Source organism: Sciurus vulgaris (genome assembly GCF_902686455.1).
Source record: "Sciurus vulgaris genome assembly, chromosome: 14".
Taxonomy (NCBI): domain Eukaryota; kingdom Metazoa; phylum Chordata; class Mammalia; order Rodentia; family Sciuridae; genus Sciurus; species Sciurus vulgaris.
The window spans coordinates 22,854,355-22,876,055 of record NC_136475.1 but is presented as its reverse complement, the minus strand read 5'-3'; the positions used below and the strand labels follow the sequence as shown (position 1 = coordinate 22,876,055).

Here is a 21,701-nt window from a genome sequence, read left to right as displayed (position 1 = left end):
CTTGGGTAAGATCATCAGAGAAGCCCTTCTCAAAAGCATCCTGAAATTTAAGTGGGTTCCTCATGCTTGGAATAGCCAGTTTCTCTATATTCCAAGGTGCTTCACTAGGAGATCAATCAGAACAACTGTGAATTCCAGAAGAAGGATGCTGAGTTACACTGCCCACTTTTTAAGAAATTCCAGTCAATCAAAATGCCATTCTTCAGTCATACCAGAGGCTTTTTTTTTCTGGAGACTACTCATACTGTGTAGCAGTTTAGAGTATTTGGAATATCAGAAGAACACTACAAGTGAAGAGAAGTCCCATAATTGATTTGTCAATGTTTTATTCTCCTCTTTTTCTGCTGGCATGTTCTTAACATGCCCTCAATAAATATTAAACACTCAAACAACTCACTATTAGGGTGGCAAGCAAACCTTTAGAATGTCGCAACACTAAAGAACAATGCACCTAATTGAAATGGCAGGGTAATTTGGAAAATAAAATTGAATTGCTGCAAATTCCAAATTCCAGAATAAAAATGTTTATATTCACTCAAACATAGATTGTTACTGGCTTTGAATAATTATTAGAATAAAAAATACTTGCACACCAACAATATACTTGATATGATCAGAATAAGCACAGTCAGTGCCTTTATTATCTTGTGAAGGAAGCATGGAACTCAATGAGTCTAATAGTTTTCTGGATGATTTTGTCACTGAACATAGCTTGCAAAATCCTAAAATGGTAAAATGATAGACCAAGCCACAAAACTCAAAATTTCATGAACAACATTCCTCAGAAAAATTTCAGTACATGATAGGGGACAGAGCAAAGCACATCAAAAGAAAAGAAGGAGTTAAATGATCCTGCCACTCAATATCTTTCTTTTGTTTTTACCATATTAATTTATCACTCAGATCAACTTGAAATCTAAATTTCCTGATCCTCTTTGTTAGGAACTACAGCCAAGTAAACTGTAACAATTAAAATGGCAACAAGCATTTGCATCTGGAACTAGGAAGAATCAACACATAATGTCTCTATGAGAGATGATAGCTATCTGTAAACTGTGCCACTATTGGCAGAGAGATGCCGTTCCTATCTCACAAAGAAAAATTTCATATGGTTGATAGGGTAGGGGCATCATTCCCATAAATAATGTACATGATAGAATGGAAATAAATAATACATTTATCTGAACTGTTCAAGAGTGAAGGGCAGGGTGGCTACTCTTAAGAAGGAACAATTCCAAATAAAAGTAGTGTTCAATGCCTCGTTATCACAAAGTGTTTACCCTAAAATATTCTTCAGTAAGGTTCTAAAACAATTCCAGATCTGGTGGCAACTTTCTAGTCAATGTTCCAACAAAGCCCAACTGCCCCATTTAATTCCACGCAGAACTTTCTGTTCTGCTTATAGCAATGTAGCTAATAGCATTTCACCTATTTGCTGCTATTTTGAATTTTCTAAGTTGTTGGTTTTTATCATTAATGATGTAACTAGATTTGAAGTGTCACATACGAATCTTTGCCCCACAAAACACAACAGTCTATTTATCTTTTTCTTCAGGGAGAAGAACTTTAACATTGCAGTCAGTAGAAAGGAAGGTTACATGTTTAAAAAAACACCCAAAAGGGTTCACCTGTCCTAGTTAGCGAGCTCAAACTTTACATTGTAAAAATTGTTAGTCCACCTCTCAGAGGGATCTCCCTTTTGAAGCCCTGTAGACAAACACTCCAATTCGTATAAATAGCGTAAGTAGGCTTTAGAATCTCAGACATTGTACACCATTTAGTTTGAAATTAAGTTTTCAAATCACTAAGGCATACTCTCTGAATAACAGAAAGCACTACAGGTCATAGTTAATTATAGCCTGTCTATCAAATTAAGTTAATGTTGGAGAACACGTCTGAATAGCTATGGGGACATTAAGAGAAGTTTCATGGTCAAAGAAATTCTTGTTCTTTCAGTTTTAATATTTTTAAAAGAAGAGAGCAAGCGTTTTACAAGTCAAGATGATACAAGAAAACTCTGGGTTTCCACCAACTGCTCCCTCATTGTCCTTTTGACTGCTCTGTCAATATCATTATAAACTTTATTTTCCAGAGTTTCCTAATAGTCATAAACACACGTCGATTTAAAGAGTTTCTACGGGACACAACATGAATGCAAATGGAGAATAAAATGCAAATCATGGAGATCTGGGACCAAATATGGATGATCAATTAAGAATACAGTCACTGAAAACAAACATTTAGGTCTTAAGACTAAGAACACAAAGAGGCTGATAGGAATCTTGTATATCAAGTGTTCACAGCCCAAGGGAAGGCAAAGGAGAAGAACAGTTTTCAATTTTTCACCTAATAGTAAGCACAGGTTGGGAATATTTGATGAGTTTGGGCCCTGTTCACTACTGTTCTAAAGTAACAATTCATCTCAGGAAAATAAACCTGCATCTGAGTAACAACCCACAGAGTGCTCTGGAAGGGAAATGAAAGCTAGCAAACCCGTTCAAGTTCAAATCTCAGGCACAGGAGGGGTACGCAACAGTATGGAAAAAGTGATCAGGAAAAGAAAGAATTATAGTTCTGCCTTTCTATATAATAATCAACAACCCACGTGCTTACTGATAATGAATAATAAACATGTCACCATGTTGTAAAGTGTAAGGAAAAAAAATCTATAAAAAAAGGAATTCATGAACAATAATGAATTCCAAGTTAATTTATGTGGTCAGGTACTGATGCTAAAATGTTGTCATATGTTCATATTATAATAATTTTAATATCACTGGAAATGTCATTTACTATCTTCTAAATGAGTCAAAATCACATATGTTTAAATTCAACAACTTTGTAGCATGTCAAAATGAAGAAAAAGCAGTACAACAATAAAATTTTGCTCCTATTATTCAACTAATAGAAAGTTCTGGTCATTTTTTAAAGTTTTACTTAGTAAACCTATTAATTGTAACAGCATATCTTTCCTGTGGAAGAATCTTTCATATAAGTTTTTTAAAGAACCATTGACATTGTACACTGGAGGTTCTATACCTCATAAATAAAAGCCCTATTAATTGTGCATGAAACATGAAGTGTCAACTGAAGAACCAGTTGTAGAAATGTATTTTTGAGAATTATAAGTACTGAAAAATTTATTTTCACACTTATTTATCCTCCATTAGTTTAGCCATATGCAGAGATATGCATATGTCCATGAATATGCATATCACAGAGAAGCCACAGCATGATCATGTCATAGCTTAAGAAGGGGTAATGACTTAGTTCTAGTTATAATCTGTATTTGACTATATCTACTCATGACACCAATAAACAACAGGTATATGTAGAAATAAGCTTTTCTCAGAAGAGCATAAACTCTTTATGGTATGTTTTAGTCAATTTTAGTAGTTCTGATCCGAGAAGTCAAGAAATACAAAATAATTGCAAAAGATTTGCACTCTCATATTTTCCTTCAACAAGGACATATTTTCTAGATTAAGAAATGCAACTTGGCAAAAGAATATTCAGAGAGCGTCTAGGAAAGTGTTGCCAATTGCTTTAATTTTGTGCACTTGAATGCATCAAATTGATTGAAATTGAACTCTGTGACAAATATTTAAGTGAATATATTTTTACTTATTTCACATAGTATCCTTTCTACCATTTATTAAAATGTCAAGTTTGTAAGTGAGAGAAATCCAGTAATTGCCTAATATAGGTGTATTTCCTAGAGAGGCTATTTAAAACTCCACAAAGCTTTCCCAAATTCCATAATCCTGAAATCATGGCATATTAAATTAAGGATAAGGTGAAGATGTTCTTTTAATTTTTACACTATACAGACATAGTCAAATGCTTGAATGTCTCCAAAATGATTTTAAACATACAAGATTTATTCATGACTGTTAAGGACAGTGAAGTATCCAAGTTTTCATAGGATCCCCAAAGTCAAATTTTGGAATTATTATTAAAAGGTAAATTGAGAAAGTGTATCCTTTGTGATTTAGATTTTTCTTTTTCAAACAGGGCTAGGGATTGAACCCAGGGCCTCACGCATAGTAGGCAAGTGTTCCACCACTGAGCTGTACCCCCAGCCCCTAGACCCTAACTTTAAAAACAGATATTATATCTCGATGGTTCCTGCTGAGTCAGAACAGCAAACCCCATGTGATCTACAGCAGTGTTCTTTTACTTGGGACTTAGAAAACCTTTAACTCCAACCTTTGCACAACTTTCAGATAGTGTCACATGCATTCTATTTTTGTGTATTTATAAAGTAATACTTTCCCATAATTTTGATTTAATTTTTAAACATTCACTTTTTGTAGTCAGGACAAACAGCAAACATTTTCATTTCAATTACAACATAAATTCAAGTACTACTCTGATACAAATATGACAGATATCATAATCCAAAAAAGGCCATGTAAAATGCTACAGTTGCAAACATTTAAGACTGTGTAACAAAAATGACTGAGAACCATATCAGTTTACTATCCTTCCACTATTTCCCTGACAGTGGAGTCAAATAATGTTGAATTATAGACCTTCTTACAGGAAGTCTTATTTTATGTTCATTTCTTGATCATTTCCCTGCTAGGCCCTATAGGAATTTGGCTGAATGCCGACTTTTCTTTAAAAGTGTCTGTCTACATACTTGGGCACTGTTTGATGATTGAATGATCATTTATTAAAACGTTTAAGGCTGGGGATGAAGCTCAGTGGCAGAGCATTTGCCTACCATGAGTTAGGCCCTGTGTTCAATCCCCAGTACTGCGAACAAAACAAAACAAAACACTTCAGGATTTCACATTTGTTTGACATATTGATGTTTCATAAGAAAATATTGTTGTTGCAATGGAAAACATAACATTACCAATATGAAAATATGTCATTTGAATTCATGTTGACAATATTTTCATTCACAGTAAGTGTCTTAATCTAATTTGTTATGTATCTTCACAATTTCTCCAACTTCACCTGAGAGAGAAGGCAAGTTAGCTTTGTAACAGTGCTAAAACTTTAACCTAGCTCCTTGGCCTAAATAAATATGTTTCTACTATGGGACCACAAATAGTCTTTGTTTTCTAGGAGTATGGAGTTCGAGTGCATAATTTTCCTTCAGTCACCAGCAACAGCTGTGTTTTAAATCTTTCAGACTATGACAAACATTTTAAAATTTAAACACATGAGTGTTTGAAAACATAATGATTCAAAATTTGTTTATTTTCAAAGTTAGGCAATTATAGCATGATATATCAGTTGCTTTTTTTGAAAGCAGAATCCGCATTTTAATCCTTTTTTCCTGTCCTCTTCCTCCACTATTAGTGCTTTTCTATGTTTCCTAATACAAGCCCCTAAGTTAGGACCAATAGATATAGCACACACAACCACCTGATGTACTTCTGAAAGGTGAGCAATAGAGTCATTCCTGCAGGAGAAGAATTGCTATTTGAGTGACCTATTGCCACAGAGCTAGTTAAATCACTGAACAATAGTTACTGTTATGGGGCTTTACTTTGTACAAAGTAGCATTAGTATCATTGCTTTCCATTAACCATGGAACTTGCACTGGGGACTTCCATTGAGAGAGAGAGATAGGAAAGAGAGGGAGAAGAGTACGAGGGAGAAAAGGGGAGAGAGAAAGGGAGAGAGAGAGAAGGATATATATATATATATATATATATATATATATATGGAGAGAGAGAGAGAGAGGGAGAAGGAAGGAAGGAAGGAAGGAAGGAAGGAAGGAAGGAAGGAAGGAAGGAAGGAAGGAAGAAAGAAAGAAAGAAAGAGAGCAAATGGTTTTTGTAGTATTACCATTTAGACCTGGCAAGGCTTAACAATGTAATTGATCTCAACTATCCACATAGACCCTGTGCTTTTTTCCCTTATTGTTTTTCTAAAATGTTTTTTTAAATGCCTCTATTAAGAATCAATATATCCCTACTCTGAAATTGACACATAAATACACACTAAAAGCCAACCCGAAAGTAACAATAAAAAACACACCTGGTAAACAACTAACTTTTAATTCAAAGGAGACTAAGCAATAAAGGGCCTAGAATGAACATCCCAATTAGCCAGTGTAGTGACAAGCAGTCAACACCTTATTATTTAATCATTAAAGAGAATCTTGCCATAATTTTCCTTTGACATATTTCAGAAAAGGAATTAAGAAGATACCACATGACCCACAACAGCAATCAAAAGTAAAGTTAGATGATACTAAGACCCTATCACTCGCAAGACTTGTGTACTGAGAGGTTCCAGGATTAAGTCATTATGTGGGACACTATGAAGCATTTACAATTTAAATAAGACGTATCTCTAACTAAGCATTTAGAAACAAACTATCTGACAAAGGAATCATTTGCTGGCCTCCTGCTGTTTGGGTCCAGTTTTTATTTTTTATTGGATGAAAATGAATTGCAGACATTTCTAACATTAGTAAATATCCGCTGGTCCCATCAATTTATTTTTTATCTTAAAGCAGCAGATTCAATCCATGAAGGTCATTAGGTCGTTCCCTGCCCTTACAACCCTTCCCTTACCATGATACCTCTCCCAAAGGGGAAACTGAAATCCCCTAGGATGACTCTCCATTCCGTTTTGGGGCGAGGAGACTTTTCAATCAGTCCTACTTCAATTTTAGGAATTATAACCCAAAGTATGCTTTAGAAACAACATTCCGAACTTCAGAAATAAAACAATCGCCACAAAAGTTCCCAGGCCCTCATGAGAACCAAAGCGCACTAGCCTAGGTCGGTCCTAGATCCCCCAGGCCTGGCTCTCTCCAGCCTGGGCCGCACAGTCTTGGCGGCTGTCCCCGAACCCACCCCACTCCCACCCCCACTCCAAATGCCTACACTTGGCATTTAACCTGCCTGGCGAGCCTGGCTTTCTGGTTTCACCTCCGCCAGCCACATTACTTCTCCCCAGACGTCAGAGACAAATCTGGATTAACATGCAACAGGGCGCCCAGAGCAGCCCCAGGCCTCGCCCAGGAGCTGTTAAATGCAGATTCAGACGAGAACCCCCTGGAGAGCTGCTGTTGAATAAAAACTGTAATCCAAAGGGACCATTTCTCTGCTTCCCATTCCTTGTGGGGGGAACCAAGGCCGCTGCTGATACCGAACACAGGTCCGGCTAATCCCGACCCATGATCGGCAGGCGTGACCACCCCAGAGTCGACCTTGGGTCCCGGGTAACACTTTCCTCCTCTTCTTCACTCTCTCCCTACCTGTTCTTGAAGTCGAAAATGCTTAGATTAAAGGAGTGACGAGCAACAGACAACCCTGGGAAGGCAGGCGAGGGCTCCTTCCAGGAGTGCGGCCCAAAGTCTAACATCTGGGGTGCCAGGCTCTTCTTCCCCTAACCCTTTCCGATGTCCTCAATTCCACGACCCGCCACCAGTCACGCGCCCCGCCTCTTCTCAGACCCGCATCCTTCCCTGCTGCCAACCTCACCAAACCCTCGCTTCGACGCCAGGCAGGGTGATCTCCCTCTGGGTCCGCTCCGGGGTGTCAACCGGCCCTCCATCCACACCGAGACTGTCAAGTCCCCGACTCTGCTAGCTGCCCCCAGCCCCTGGCTGTGGGGGAGCATTGGTGCGGAGCCCAGAGGGCCGCGGTCGGGAGAGGGCGCCCAGGAGGCCCGTGACCGCTGAAGGTGGCTCTCAGGCGGAGGGACCTCCCCGCGACTTCCCAGACTTGGGGAGAGGAAGACAGTGGGCTGGGGGTGGGGGGAAACTGGATTACAACTTCTACTGGGGTCTTAATCTGATAAAAAAAAAAAAAAAATCCCAAACCAACAACACTACATCGCCAAGTGGATTTCCTCCGACTTAGCCCTCCGGGAAAACGGCTGGTATCAAAGTCATGGATCCCAGATTCCGGCGCGGTTGGCAGCCTTCGCGCCCTCCGAAGGGTGGGGGAAGGAAAATAAAATAAACCATGCCGACAGCAGGCCCTAGAGACAGAGGGGTTAATGAGTTAACGAGGCCCCGCGCTCGCACCACTCCTGGAGCGTCCAGTGCGGGATCGCACCCTCAGCCAGGCTCAAATTGGCTGGGCCACATTCGTAGACAGGTGAAGAGGCCATCTTTTCGGGCCTGGGCCCTAGAGCACCTCACTAGGTGTTCAACGCCTCTGGGGACGGGGTCCAGGCTCCAGTGCGGAGAACTGGTGCCCACTGGGCTGCCTTGATGCTTGGACCCTCACTCCCCAGCTCCCCGGGAGAGGGAAGCCCACCCGCCTCCGAAGCACCGTACCTCCAGCGCCCTGCACTCTACGCTCCCCTCTCCAAACTCAGTCAAGACACTCGATCCTGGCTTCTAGGATCCGGACAATAGACGGAAGGGTTTGCTGCCCTCCGCCCAACTGAGATCTGGGTGAGCCCCAAGGGGTCACACTAGAGAGCCCACAAGCACAGGCCAACAACACCACGAGCCCAACCAAAGCTGCGAAGCCCACTCTTCAACCGCGGGGACCGGCTGCACAAATCTCATTTTATCGACAGGAGAGGAGAATAAAACGCAAATTTTGACCAATACAATACAATTATGCGCCAATCTTTGCAAATCTCACATTAACATAACTAAGTAAGGAAAGTTTACGAAAGGAGTAGAGGCACAACTCAAAGATGTTATATCAATTTTGTATGTCAACCCCCAGAACCCCATAACTTTAGTTCTTTATCTTTGACTTTAATAAAATAATGATTCGTTGAGAAAATGGGGTATAAATCTTCATTTTGGAGGCAATTAAAGTGTTGATTTCATTCATGCCCCTAAGCGATTCTTGTAATTTGCTCAAATAGCTTTATGTACCCAGCACTCCGGAGCTTTTAGAATCCCATTTTCTAGTTAGGCTTGTTGGATTACAATTTTTATTCAACACAGCGACCCTAGGGTTCCGCAGCGGAATCTGCATTTAACAGCTTCAGGGCAGAGGGTAGAGCTAAGAGTGAGGCCCTGGAACCCCCAGGGTCAAGGCTGAGGTGCCTGCAGTTTTCCCACATCGGCAGGACCACACCAGGATCGCTCTTGCTGCCGGTTCTGTGCATTCGTCTACACTGCTCAAACTTTCTAACTTGCCCAATAGTAAGGAGGCTTCAGTGTGTTGGTGCTTTTAAAGCTCTGCTCTGCCGCACCCCTCATGGGCAAAAGGAAGAATTCAGTCTAGGACGTGGGGCCTCCTAGAGAAAGTCAAGCTGTGCATTTATTATTAAGGGGAAGATTTTGAGAGAAGAAACCCTTAAGATGACACCAAGAAAAAGGTGCCGGGCTAGAGCTATTCAAGACAGCGGCTGGCCAATAGTGATCAGGCAGAACTTGCAAAGGAAAACTGTCAGAATAGCTGGCCTTTGGCTTAACAAAGGCAAACTGATATTTTCCCCCAAGAAGGGATTCACGTGGCAAGTCCCAAAGAGAAACAACTGGGGCCTTCACTTATATGGGGGTGGAGAACCGGGTGCAGAGGAGGCTATAGCCCAAATCTCTAGACTCCTTGCAACAATGCTCAGCAGAGCGGTCCTGGGCCCTGTTTCATCTCACTCATTCCTCACGCTTTCACATTCATTGCATTTTTGCAACTCATTTGACCCAATCCAGAGACACAGTGGTAGAAGAGAGAGAAACTGGGAGCAAATAGTGGTGTCAGGGTGAGGGACGAGAGCAATACCGCCTCCCCCCAGCAACTCCAAATGAAAGTAGTCCCCACTAAGCAACACCAAACAAGAAAGGCCTGGAGGGAGGACGCCAGAGGAGGGGGTGCAGCCAGCAAAGGATCTTAGAGAGAGCAAAGACAACACAAGGGCCCCCACCCTCCACACCAAGGGAGCCACCAGGGTGTCCCTGACGCTGACACTTCCAAAAGCTGCCAACCCAGAGGGCCCAGAGCACATACCAGCTGGAGGATGAGTGGAAAGGAGGAGGAGAAAAGTCCATATTTATCTGTTTTTCTAACCTCGGCCTGGTCTTATTTTTTTCTATTAAGTACAATAAAATGGGCGAGCTTGCAGCGAACACCGCACAAAGCAATGTTCAGTGAGGTCTAGAAGCGTTCGGCCGAGGAAAACTGACAAGACAGGCTAATGAACCGTACAGACAGGGAGAAAATAGCCAGCATTTGCTAGATTTCAAACCCTGGCCGTCTCTCTTAGACCACCTATCTTGGATTTATTCCTAATAAAATAAGAAATAAGCAGACCCTACACTTTTCTTTTCTTCAAGATAGAAGGGGGAAAATGCTCATGAACAAAGCCCTACAATCAGAGGCGGTCACTGGCAGTTAACACTCCCATTATTATAGAGGGTAAATAAAATAAAGACAAAAATTAAAAGCGACAAGAAACAGGTCAAGTTTGCAGCCAAAGCTTTTACAAGCTCATCTCTCCAGGTCGAATCCCAGAGCCAGCCTTAATGAAGCAATAATAGCCACATTATTCAAAAATTTTCATTTCGATGGAAATGTATCTAAAAGGGACTTAATCATATGCAAATAATAAAAGGAGGTGGTAGTGACCCAGCAAGCAATATGCATACAGATTTTTTTTTCCAGGGATGTTGAAATTGAAAAGCACATACCTGGTCAGTTAGATTTGCTGATCTTGTTATATCTTCACTGTCTGATTTTGATCCTCCTTCTCTATCGTCTATCACCAAATCGATAGGCATTTTCCCTTTCAAACAGCTAATATACCGGTGGCAGAAATTGTCACATAATTCGTGTACCTACATTATGACAGAAATAAAAAAATGGAAATATAATCAGGAGTGCATAAATGACATTGACAAGTGCAATCCACCCCCCTTGTGAGATCCAAACTTCCAAATAGGGGAAACACAGGGCAATTGTCCTCCAGAGACCCCCAGACGCATCCAGAATTAGGAATAACTTTCTTTTCTTGCAAAATAGAGATATCCCAGAAAATTGACAGTGACAAGATGATTCACAGGCTACAACATATTCAACACCCGTGTTAAATTCATCTGCTCCTGGGGCTGTGGCCATTAGAGAAGTGACCTGCGTGGGTGACATTTAAGGTAAACTATTTAATTTCACCCAGTTGCTTTACCATAAATTCTTTCCCAAAGTGTCTGAGGAAAAAAATGTGAATATATATATGTATCTATATATATATATAAATACATATATATCTTCAAAGGACCTATGCTGTGCCTGACAACTAAAGTCCCTATAATATTTGTAATAATTAGGGTAACCATCCATAAGGAGCATCTTTTAGGATATTTCCTTTCAAAAGAGAAGGAAATCAAGCTGCTGATACTCATGATATTAAAAAAAAAACACAGCCATAAAAACTTATCAAATTGATTTTTTTTTTTTCAAAAAGAAAGAAAGAAAGGAAAGAATGACTCAAAATAGTTAGGTGTAAGTGAAGCGGACCCTTACAGGCCCCAGGCACAACTGACAAGCAAAAATTCACAAGAAACCCCAGCGTGCTTGCAATTTAATGTTAGTTTGAATTACAATGCATTAAGTTTTTATTGCTGAGATTTATAGAACAGCTAGCAAAATCATGTTATCCCACACCCTTTCTTGAGTGCGAAGGTGGGGTGTATGCATGATTCGCAGATTCAAGAAATTGACACAACTATCAACCCTGCTTTGTCTCTGCAAAAGGTTTAATGTGCCTCCCCCACCACCTCCTCCAGACTCCTTGCCCACACCTCCTCCTCCCCCTCCGCCTCTTCTGTGCCTGACCTGCTGCTGCTCTCAAACTGTCTTCCAGAAACTCAGTAAAACTAAACAAAACTTTTTCCTCCTCAGAGGTAGCAAAGAAGAGGAGGAAGAGGAAGAGAAAAGACCAGAGATATTAACCTGAGAAGCGAACTCAAAACAACCTTCTAAACATCAACTGGGACGAAAGAAAAGCAACTATTAACAAAAAGCCAGCAAGGTATTAAGAATGAACACAAGGCTGGGGCGTTTGTGATCCCGGTTTTAGTGGCCGAAATTGTAATTAAACTGCGAAGAGAAATGGACACTGAGATTGGCCTTGACACTAATTACCAGAAAGAAAGACATTTATGCAAATGTCTCAGAAAGCCTGAACTTCAGCCATTTTTCAACCCTCCCCTTGGTGTATTTGGAGGTGAGAGCGAAGTAAAGGGGAAAGAGGCTAGAGATGATTACCTTCTCTAATTCCAACAGATGAAACCTTAATACTTGTATGGCTTGAATCATCTGCAAAGATACAAAAAGAATGAGCACCCCATTCCTGGTTTGCAGAAAACTGGCTGTCAAAGCTCTAGCATCTCTAGTGGCCCCCGCCCCCCAGTAAATAGAGGTATTTTGATTTATGGCAATAACACTTAAACTTAATAGCAGCGACTGGGTACCATCTAGAGGTTTATATTTCTTAAGGAGGAAAAAAAAAATAGCTAAAACAACAACAAAGCATGTAAGTGGGGATCATAAACACTCTCCTTACCCCCCTGCTCTCTCCCCTTTCTGTCCTACTGGCCCCACCCCAACCCCAAAGGGCCACTGCACTGGGCTACATGTTTCCTTGGAAGGAGTGAATGGAAAATATTCCAAATTGCCCCCAAATCGTGACTTTTCACATGGCAAACTTCCTGCTGCCTTCTGTACACCTCTCGGCCCAACTGGTTGTTTGGGGGCTCTTGCCCCGTCGCTGCCCTCGTGACAGGACTTGGAGGGCTGGGAAGTCCGCAGAGTTTAAGCACACACGCTGACAGGCCCTGAGATAAATCCCCGCGCTGATTAGAGCTGCACAGCCGTGCTGTCATAAAAAACAAAAGCTCGCGTTTCCCTGAGCCGGCTCGACCAGGCCCTCTCGAGATGAATTTATTTCCTCGGGACCTTGTCCCCAACCACTTATTCGTGGACGGAAACGTTTGCAGCCTACTTGCAGCTAAGGGAAGACCAGTCTAGAAACCTCAGGGCTCTCAAAGCAAAGCTGAAGGGCTGGGGGTGGTGAGGGGAGGAAGGGGTTTTCTCTTACCAAGTTATCCAGTTCTGGATTAGAGGAAAATAGAGGTTTTTCTGCGCGAATCTAGATGCAAGTGAGAAGAGAGGAGAGAAGGGGGGGGGGGGAGAGAAAAATTTGAAATCTGGTCGCCTTTCTAGTTACTTGCCTCATTACCCTGTCGGGGGCAGGATGTAACCTCGGGGAGGGACTCGGTGACTCGAGTTCGTCCCGCGCAGGAACACTTCAATGTGAATCAAATAAGCCGAAAACAAGCCCAGAGCTCAGTCTTATTTCTTCTAGCAACTACCCTTCTTGGGGACGCTGCTCAGCTCGCCAAGTCCAAAGCACCTACATCGCCTGATGTTCCTGATTTTATTTCACTGAGTGAGCTTTCTGCCTTAGCCTAGGGACGGTGAGTGGGTGTGAAGATGGGTGATTTCAAGTTACCCGCACACACACACTCGCACAGGAGGAAAATCACAGGGGAGGGAATCGCGTGGCTTGGGGTGGACTCTTTGCTGGCTACTTTTGCAAAGGTACTGGCTGGCTATGTGGAGGGGGAATGTTCCTTGGGGTTTCTTTGACTTTTTTTAACATTGATTTTGCTGACCTGTTTGGCGAACACGGCTATATCTTCATTGAATGACTCTGACGAGCAGACGTCCCCGCCCGCCACCCCCGGCTCGCGGGGGGTACAAGTAGCTAATTCACATTTCTCAAAAATCAGTGCTAAGAGAGGGAAGAGGGGGTGTCTGCAAGAAAATACAACAGTCACAAACAACACAATGGTTAGTCCCGAGGCGGTGAAAAAGGAGCCCAAGAAAAACAGCCGGAGGAGCTCGAGGCAGAGACCCCCTCCCTGATTTTGTCATCTACTTTTTCCCTTTTCCTCCCCACCACCCCCCGCCCAGGTGACTGCTCACCTCCCCTTCCTCCTAGGGCTCTGAAGTCGAAGGCCCTGAGCCATGGACCGTATCTGAGGATCGGTTCAGCATATCTGGCCGGAGAAATTGGCAACATTTGCTACGAATAAAACCCAAGCGGTTCCAGCAGCCATTTTGAATTAAGTTTCCCACCCCGACAAACCCTCGTCCCTCCGCAGCACATCCAGGACCTGGTGGAGGTGAAAGGCGCTGGGCGCGTGGGGGTGGGAAAGCTCCTTCATGTAGGTTCCTCCAAGGCGGCCGCGCGAAGCCCAAGGCTCGGGGGATGTCGGTGGCAGGCGCTCAGCTAACTTGGGGCAAGGACCTCTGTGGCTGCGGGACCGACTGTCACGCGGCTGCACCTAACCGATCCCTACCCCACGGCCCTTGGAGAGCAGGAGGCCCCTCCTCGTCTCTCTGAACACTCCCCTCCCTTCGCGATACCCCCCACCGCCCCCCAAAGAAAGTTCCTTCAAATGGTCCTGCGGTAAAGCCTTTCATTTTGTCTCTGCGGAGTGGCAAAGCAGCTAGTATTGTGAAGGGCCTAGAGGTCGCTTGTCTCAGCCCATAAAAAAGAAAAAATGCTTCTTCTAATGCCCAAGGAGGTGTCTCAAGTCTTTTATTAGGTCTCACAGCCCAGCTGGGAATTTAACAGTTTGGGGTCCTTTTCAAAGCTTCCCCAAATGTTCTGTCCCGGAGCCCAAACCATTTGCACTTAACGCAACGGAGAGAATGCTGGGATTTAAACAAGCCCATCGCACAGGGGACCAGAAAATAAAGCAGAAAGATTTTTTCCCCCAGCGGGGAGGGTCAGCGTTGCACGATTTTTAAAAATAAATAATAGAAATAAAAGTTGCTTAAAGTGAAAAGGGACCCCAAAATTCATCAGCACACAGTAGGCACAAGTGACTTTCAAAAGGATTTTTACTAGTGCAGGGTTTATCGGATGGCAGAAGACACTGTGTAAGCCTCGGCCAGAAAACCTTCAGCGAAGAGCACCCCGCATTTACTTCTTGCAAAATTCTGCAGGTTTCACCTTTAAATACAAAGTACTAAAACGTCTAGAAGTTTCTTATGTCTGTAACAATTCAGAGCGAGCCCCTCTCCTTGACTTCAGTGGTCAAACCTCCTAAATGCAAAACATGCTCCCCCTTGCCTGACCTGCAACTGTCCTCCCTTGACTTTATTGTGCACTGGCAGAGCCAGCATACGGTTGCTGAGTAAACTTAGCAAGTCAGAACAATCGGTGGCTTAAAAGATTTTCCCTTAAACTAAAAGTTTCATTCCAACACAAAGGCGCCTACATTTAGAAACCCCTAACGCTCTCCAAGCGAAGTCGAGCGAGACAGGACTCCGACCCGCTGAGCCTGAGTCTGAGAGGGGATGAAGAACCTTTAAGCAACTTCTCCGGCACTGGGGCCCCTTTGCAGCCATCGCGGCGTCCGAGCCGGACGCTGAGTCTGCACAGAGCACCTATGGGGATGCGGGGCGTCGAGGACCGCAGGCCGCCTCCCCAAATTTTTCATGCAATGCCAATGAATAGTCACCAGCTATACACCTCCAATCCAGAGAGCTCTAACCTTCCAGTTACCAAGGGCACAGGGAAATAGTGGAAGCATCGCGTCTCAACTACTTAACCGCTGCCCATTGTACCTACCCATAAATGGCATCTTTATCTCTCTTTAAAGCGTCATTGACGGAGGAGCCCATGCTGGGGGCCATGGCGTTGGTATGAGCTGTGTGCGGGTACTGATGAGAGTGCAGAGGAGGCCCGTGGTTCAGATGGTGGACCGGCTGCATGGACCTGGCTGCATGCGGGTCCCCATACATCGTGGAAGGGATGCCTACTCCATCCATGCCCCCGTAATGGGGTAGATCGTCGTACTGCATGACAAACAGGAGAGAAAGAAGGTTCAGAAGGCCAAGTAGAGGCACGACAAGGCACCCAGCGAGCTTAGATAAAGTCAGTCCAGCTGGATCCTCCAACCCGGAATTCGGTGGCCTTGCATCTTTAAAGTTGAGATTTCTGTTTAAAAAATAATTTTTTAAAGTAAAAATTCTAGGATTCTCTGTAAGACTTCTTTGAGATGAAGGCTCTTGCCCTAACTTGTGTCCCTATCAACTAGTTTAGAAATTCAGAATCCTCTGGCAAGGAAGGAAGGAAGAAAGAAGGAAGACAGAGAGGCATTCTCCCGGAGGGTGGAAGGTAAAACGTGCATGTCTCTGGAGGAGGAAATTGAAAATCACAATAATAAAACGTGCCAGGACAGTGCAGCAAACCCGCCTAGTTTCACAGCCCCTTCACATCAGGGGGATTTTTTTTTTTAATTTTTTTTTTTTTTTTTTAAGTTATGATGGGAACAGCTACGCCAAGCACGTGAATTCAGACAGGCTTCTCATTTTATTTCCCTGCCAGCGTGGGGTTGGGCAGTCCTACAAGACACTGCATTTCCTTTGCTTTCCAAGACAAACTCTGCTAAATTATATAAAACGATCTGATACCCTTACATGTGAAACTCAAGTTAGGGTAGTTTTTCCTGTACCTTACAACTGAATTTAGATTTGGGCAATTTCCCCCAAAAGTTAAAGAAAATCTATAATTGAAGCAGTTAATATTCTTTAAAAAGAGAAGAAAAGAAACTCTTACGAACTTTCTCCCTGGACTAAAAGTCAACTTGGCAAATGTTATTCATTAGGTTTAAAGCAAATTCAAAAGCAAATGCATATACAATGCCCATCTTACTCTTCTAGGAAAACTACTTTCATATTAATTGTCATTATTTTTTTTTGTCCTAAATTTAGCTGTTTAGGTTTTTCTAATTGCTTGATTTCAGGCAAGCTATTTTCCCAAGATTTGGAGGTGCTGAGAGTGAAATGATTTTCAAAGAAAAGAGGAATTGCCACTTTCATCTCCTTAAAGCCAGAGGTGTGAAAAGAGTTTGGAAGAACGCTGACATTTGCCTGAACCAAAGGAGTAAAGAAAAATGTGTCAGCCTAGTAACTTTCTTTTGCAAACAGGGCTTTGAGGGCCAGGACACAAATTATGCAAGGAAGGCTTTTTGTAGACCCCCTTTCTTTTAAGAAACTACCTCAGTTGGGTTGTCATTGTCTCACTTTACTCTCACTGCATTTCCATTCAAATAGGAATATTGGGGAAATTAGTATTGCATTTTAAAAAATAGCTGTGTGCTTAGTATCCATTTAGAACAGGGCTTATCTAAGAAAAACTTGCAAAGTATACCTTTCATAGAAGTCCATACAAATTAAAATTAGTTTTAACAGATAACTCCCACTATCCAATGACTGTTATTTGCCTTAAAAAGTGAAATACTTCTAGTGATATTAAAGATGAACATAATCAATAACATCAGAAGTTTCCAGCTACTTATTTTAGTTTTAAAATAACTTTAAACTTTTGATCCCTGAATATTTAAATTATAGAGTTGTGAATCTTTTTTTTTTTTTTTTTTTTAACAGAGGGTTGCTCAAGAGCTTGTATTTTTATTTATATAGGTGTTGGGTAGAAATCTATAGAAAACTTGATTACTTGAATTAACAGTTACAAGTAATGTACATAAGTCTACTAGTGCATTGAATAAATCCTCTCTTTAGGCCACGGCTTTAGGAGCCTCATTCAAAAAGAAAGAAAAAGGAAACTTTTTAGCAGTGTCTTTCAGCCACGTTTCAATGTAATCTTACATTTTAGTTCCACAATTGTTTTTAAATACGTACCCTTTGCGCCATCGGCCTCTCTGGCTCCCTTCCTACTTCAACTTCTAATATATCCTCTTTAAGGCCAGTGTGAAAAGAAACAAATATGCAAACTCCCCCGGAAAAAAAGAAAAAGAAAAAAGAAACAAGCACGACGAAAAATTCCTTAACGTCTCCAGCAATGTGAACTACTGGTCCCAGATCTTCGGTCTACCGGACCTGAAGCAAAGCACCCGAGTCACTGAACATAAAAGCGCTCCGTTTCCAAGACAGCAGCGGGGGCAAAAGGGAAAAAAAAAAAAAAAAAAAAGGATGAAGAAGAAAGAAAGAAAAAAGAAAGAAAAAAAAAAAGGAGCAGATCTTCTCTCCCCCCAAAAAAAATCTGTTTAAAAAAAAAAAAAAAAAAAAAAAAAAAAAAAAAAAAAAGAGCGCCCCTCAGACCCAACTACCAAATCTCATGGCTTTCTGCCACTCCAGCTGTCAATCACAGGCGAGGTTGTCAACGTGGTGAATGAATGATCATCCGCTCTGTCTTCTTCTGGTCAGAACACCTCAAATGTTAATATTCAAATGCACAAAGCCCTAGCGCTTGCTTCCCTTGAATCAGTCCTAATTCCTAATCAGTTTCTCTCTTCTCTCGCTCTCTTTCTCTTTCTCTCTCTCTCTCTCTCCCTCTTTGCAACTGCTGCACTGGAGGGAGATTAGAGAAGGAGGGTTAAAAAAAATGTCTGTCTGAGTTTGTCTTAAAGGAGCCACGATCGATGCTGCCCGCTTGCAGTCCCCGTGCGTGTGTAAAGTGTGTGTTGCACAGGCGGAGAGGTGGATTCCGACCAGAATGCTAGAACCCGGAAGTAGTGGTGGCCATAACAGGTCGCGTCTTACACAATGCATTGGGCTGCAGCAAGTAGGCTCCTCGGCAGGGGTGGGTGCGAGAAGCGAGCTCTGGCCGCACTGGAGAGGCAGAAAGGCGCTCCATTAAATCGCACGCCCAAGCACAAGCACCACACACCCAGGGCAAACGCACACTAACACAGGCAGCAGCTCCCAGCCGCCGGCTTTATTTTTTGCATTTTTTTTCCTCTTCCTCCCCCTCCAATCTCTCTCCCCAAAGCGGACGCTCTTGAAATAAATTGGGAATAAAAGCGGGGCAGGCAGCAGCGGGAGTTATTTTGCACAGGGTTCCGCGCATAGACTTCAAGACTTTCCTCGAAATTATTGGGGTCTGCCAGTATTTTTCGGGGAGAGCGATGATGCGCAAAGTACTGAATCCTCAGATCTAGACACCTCAAGGAGAAAAGTCAAACCGGGAGCAAAGAGAAGAAGAAAGGAGCCTGAGAGGGACTGGGAAAGGCTCTGCTAAGGAGTCCTGAGACCATGGGGTGGAGGTAGCTCGGGCTTTCTGTAGACCCAGCTTAGAGTTTTTTCCGCTGTCAAAGGTGGACGCCCGGCCGGAGGAAAGGAAATGCTTGCATTTTGTCAGTTTGGGTCTGGACGCCCCCACCTCCTCACTCTGGCAGCCCCCAGCCCAGCCCCATCGTCCTGCGCGAAGTGAGAGAGGAAGGGAGGGAACAATGAGCTGAGCGCTGGGAATGTGCCCCCAGCGCCTGTTTACAAACACCAAGCTATTTATGATCGCCGGAAAGCGAAACCTGACGCGGGCTCAGGGCAGCCCAGACCTTGCGGGAGGAGCCGGAGCCCGGGAGCCGCCGGGAGGAAGGCTCTTTCTCCGACCCGCTCTGGGGTAGGCGGCTGTGCGCCCAGGGCGCGACGCGGCGGGGCCGAAGCGCTCGGCTAGAGCTGCGGCGGCGGCCGCCTTTGTCTTCGAGGCGCCGAGGAGCTCCAGTCTTGGCCTCTCTCGGGCCTGGAGGGGCTCCGCGCCCCCACCTCTTTCCCTGGCGACGCCCGACGCGTTTCTCCTCAGACCTCCTTCCCCGCACTCAGCTTTTCTGTCCCCAACCCAGCTCGGCGAAAACTCCTAGTTGCCAGTGAAAAAAGAAATCCACTTCGGGAGCTGAGATTTCAGACAAAAGCTGCCCGAACCCACAAACTCGAAGTCTTCAACCAGTCACTGGTTTTAACTTTCTCCCTTTAAATACCTATTCTCTGGGCTTAAAATTTGTTCCTTCTTTTTACACTCCCACTCTGAACTTGCCCTTTATTGTTACACTTAATGTTATTTTCGTCTTTATTTTTTTCTGCCCGGCCAGCTCTGATCAGCCTAGATGGTTCAGCCACAGCAGCTCTACCAGCAGCTGGAAAGCTCACATCCCAAACAGGGCTCGCAGCTCGCTCGGCTCGGAGAGGATTTTTCCCCCTCCCTCCAGCTGAAACCTCGCAGAAAACTCCCCCTGCGGTCGACTGGAAAATGAGCTCACCCAAATCTCGGTAGGCAGCCGTGGAGGAGGGTTCGGCCAATCAGAAGGCGCCCCCGCCCAGGCGGCCGCGCATTGGCTGCGGGGAAAATCAATTATCAAATAATCGATCAGCAGGGAGCTTCGATCTGCCGGGAATGCAAACTGCCAGTCCCGATTCCCGCCCTGAAGGTGGCCAAAAGGCTGACTCCCTCAAAGCAACCGGCCCAGGCTCCCATCGCCCCCACCCCCATCCCACCCAGCCAGCTGCAGACCAAACCCTCACCCAGGGGAAGGGGGGTAGTGGAAAGAGTTTTGAGAGAGATTAGGGGGTCTCTTCACGCGGACATTGTTTGAAAAGGTTGCAAGCTCTAAAATGTATTGAAGTCAACTCTTAGGCGCAAAGTAAAAGAGAATGGTGCATCTGTCGATGAGGTAGAACTCAAGTTTCTGTTAAGTGGGCTTCTGAGAAACTGAGGACACAGCTCTATTCCGGAACATGGAGCTGGAATCTGGTTCCACCAAGTGCGCGTAGCCTCATTTGGTGTCTTTACGACTTCTTTTAACATTCCGCACAGTCAATGACGGATTGGTTTACCCCAGTAGGGGAACGTGTTCATAAAGCGGAGCAGAGACCTCCCAATCTCTTGTATGCCACCCTGCCCCCAACACCGAACTTGTTCTATGTATGTCTGAAGAACTGACAGAAGTTCACCTCAATCTACAGATTCGCTTTGCCTTGAAAGAGATCCAACTGTTAAAAGAGAGGGAAAAAAATAATAATCCCCAGGATCCCTTAACATTTGCTACTCTCTCTTTTTTGCCTTCAATACTCAAGTTTTAAGATCTTTTACTTTCTACCATACACACACACACACACACACACACACACACACACACTTGTGTAGCGTTTTCTATAACAAACACCTACAATAATCACTGGAGAGTTAAGATAGGCCTGTGAGTCAAAGCCAGGGACAAGGGGAGCCAGGTGAATTACCTGCGCCTTTGTGCCTAAGTCTGACCATAACCCCCACCCCTCGGCCTATTCGTATGAACTTGAAAGCAGAATTTCAGGTCAAGATGGAACCTCCCCATCTCTGGGAAAGCGATTTTTGTTTAATTTTTGGGAAGCTGCGCTGGCAGAGCCAGGCAGCACACTTCTTTTCTGATTATTCAGAGGACTAAGCCGGGCCGGCAGCCTGTGAGTCCTTCCCTAACTACATCCAGACCGCTGCGGCCGACACCTGAGCGTCTTGGGAGGGCTGCTAGCTGGGGTGTGAGCGCTGTCTCTCCAGCCTGCCTGCCAGGCATCAGCCCGATGATGGGGGTAGGATGGGGACCGGAGTGGGTGGGGGTATCAAACCAGACACCGACAAGGGCACATCTACGTTTACGATCACTAAATGAACTGCGAGGGAAATTGTGTAAGTATAATTTAACCGAGGGAAATTTACTTCGAAATACACGTAGTTGACCGTGGTGGTTTTCTGTGGCAGACTTGGGTAATGGGCTTGGAGTTACCTCAACTCTGTGCCCAGGTTTTCAAGTTCGAAAAAGGGTCAGTTTTGATATAGAGTATATATATTTGACAACAGGATTTATTTTGTATTTTTGCTTTCCAGTAAATTTTTCTTTTGTTTCCTAGCAGAAATGAAATAAGAAAGTTCAATTAATTCATTCTTTTCAAACATAACCCAAATCTTCAAAGCTGTGGGAAATCTAGGTGTGTTTTAACCAGGATCTGTCAGATTACTTTAAAAATGTA

At 43.7% G+C, this 21,701-nt stretch overlaps 1 protein-coding gene across 6 annotated transcripts in view; it reads right to left on the bottom strand.

Annotated features, from left to right (window-relative positions):
• MEIS1 (Meis homeobox 1) overlaps nt 1–19,749 on the bottom strand; it is a 136,080-nt gene extending 116,331 nt beyond the window's left edge. The window contains exons 1-6 of one of the 6 annotated variants that reach the window (XM_079110610.1): nt 17,604–19,749; nt 15,529–15,755; nt 13,559–13,700; nt 12,982–13,032; nt 12,150–12,200; nt 10,577–10,723 (exon numbers count right to left, since the gene is read on the bottom strand). In XM_079110610.1, the coding sequence (XP_078966736.1) occupies nt 10,577–10,723; nt 12,150–12,200; nt 12,982–13,032; nt 13,559–13,700; nt 15,529–15,755; nt 17,604–17,615 (630 nt within the window). In that variant the 5' untranslated portion in view covers nt 17,616–19,749. Of the gene's footprint in view, nt 1–10,576; nt 10,724–12,149; nt 12,201–12,981; nt 13,033–13,558; nt 13,701–13,871; nt 13,972–15,528; nt 15,756–17,603 lie in introns of those variants that run through there. The other 5 variants (XM_079110606.1, XM_079110607.1, XM_079110611.1 and 2 more) reach the window with 5 other exon arrangements.
• Nucleotides 19,750–21,701: the final 1,952 nt, after the last annotated feature.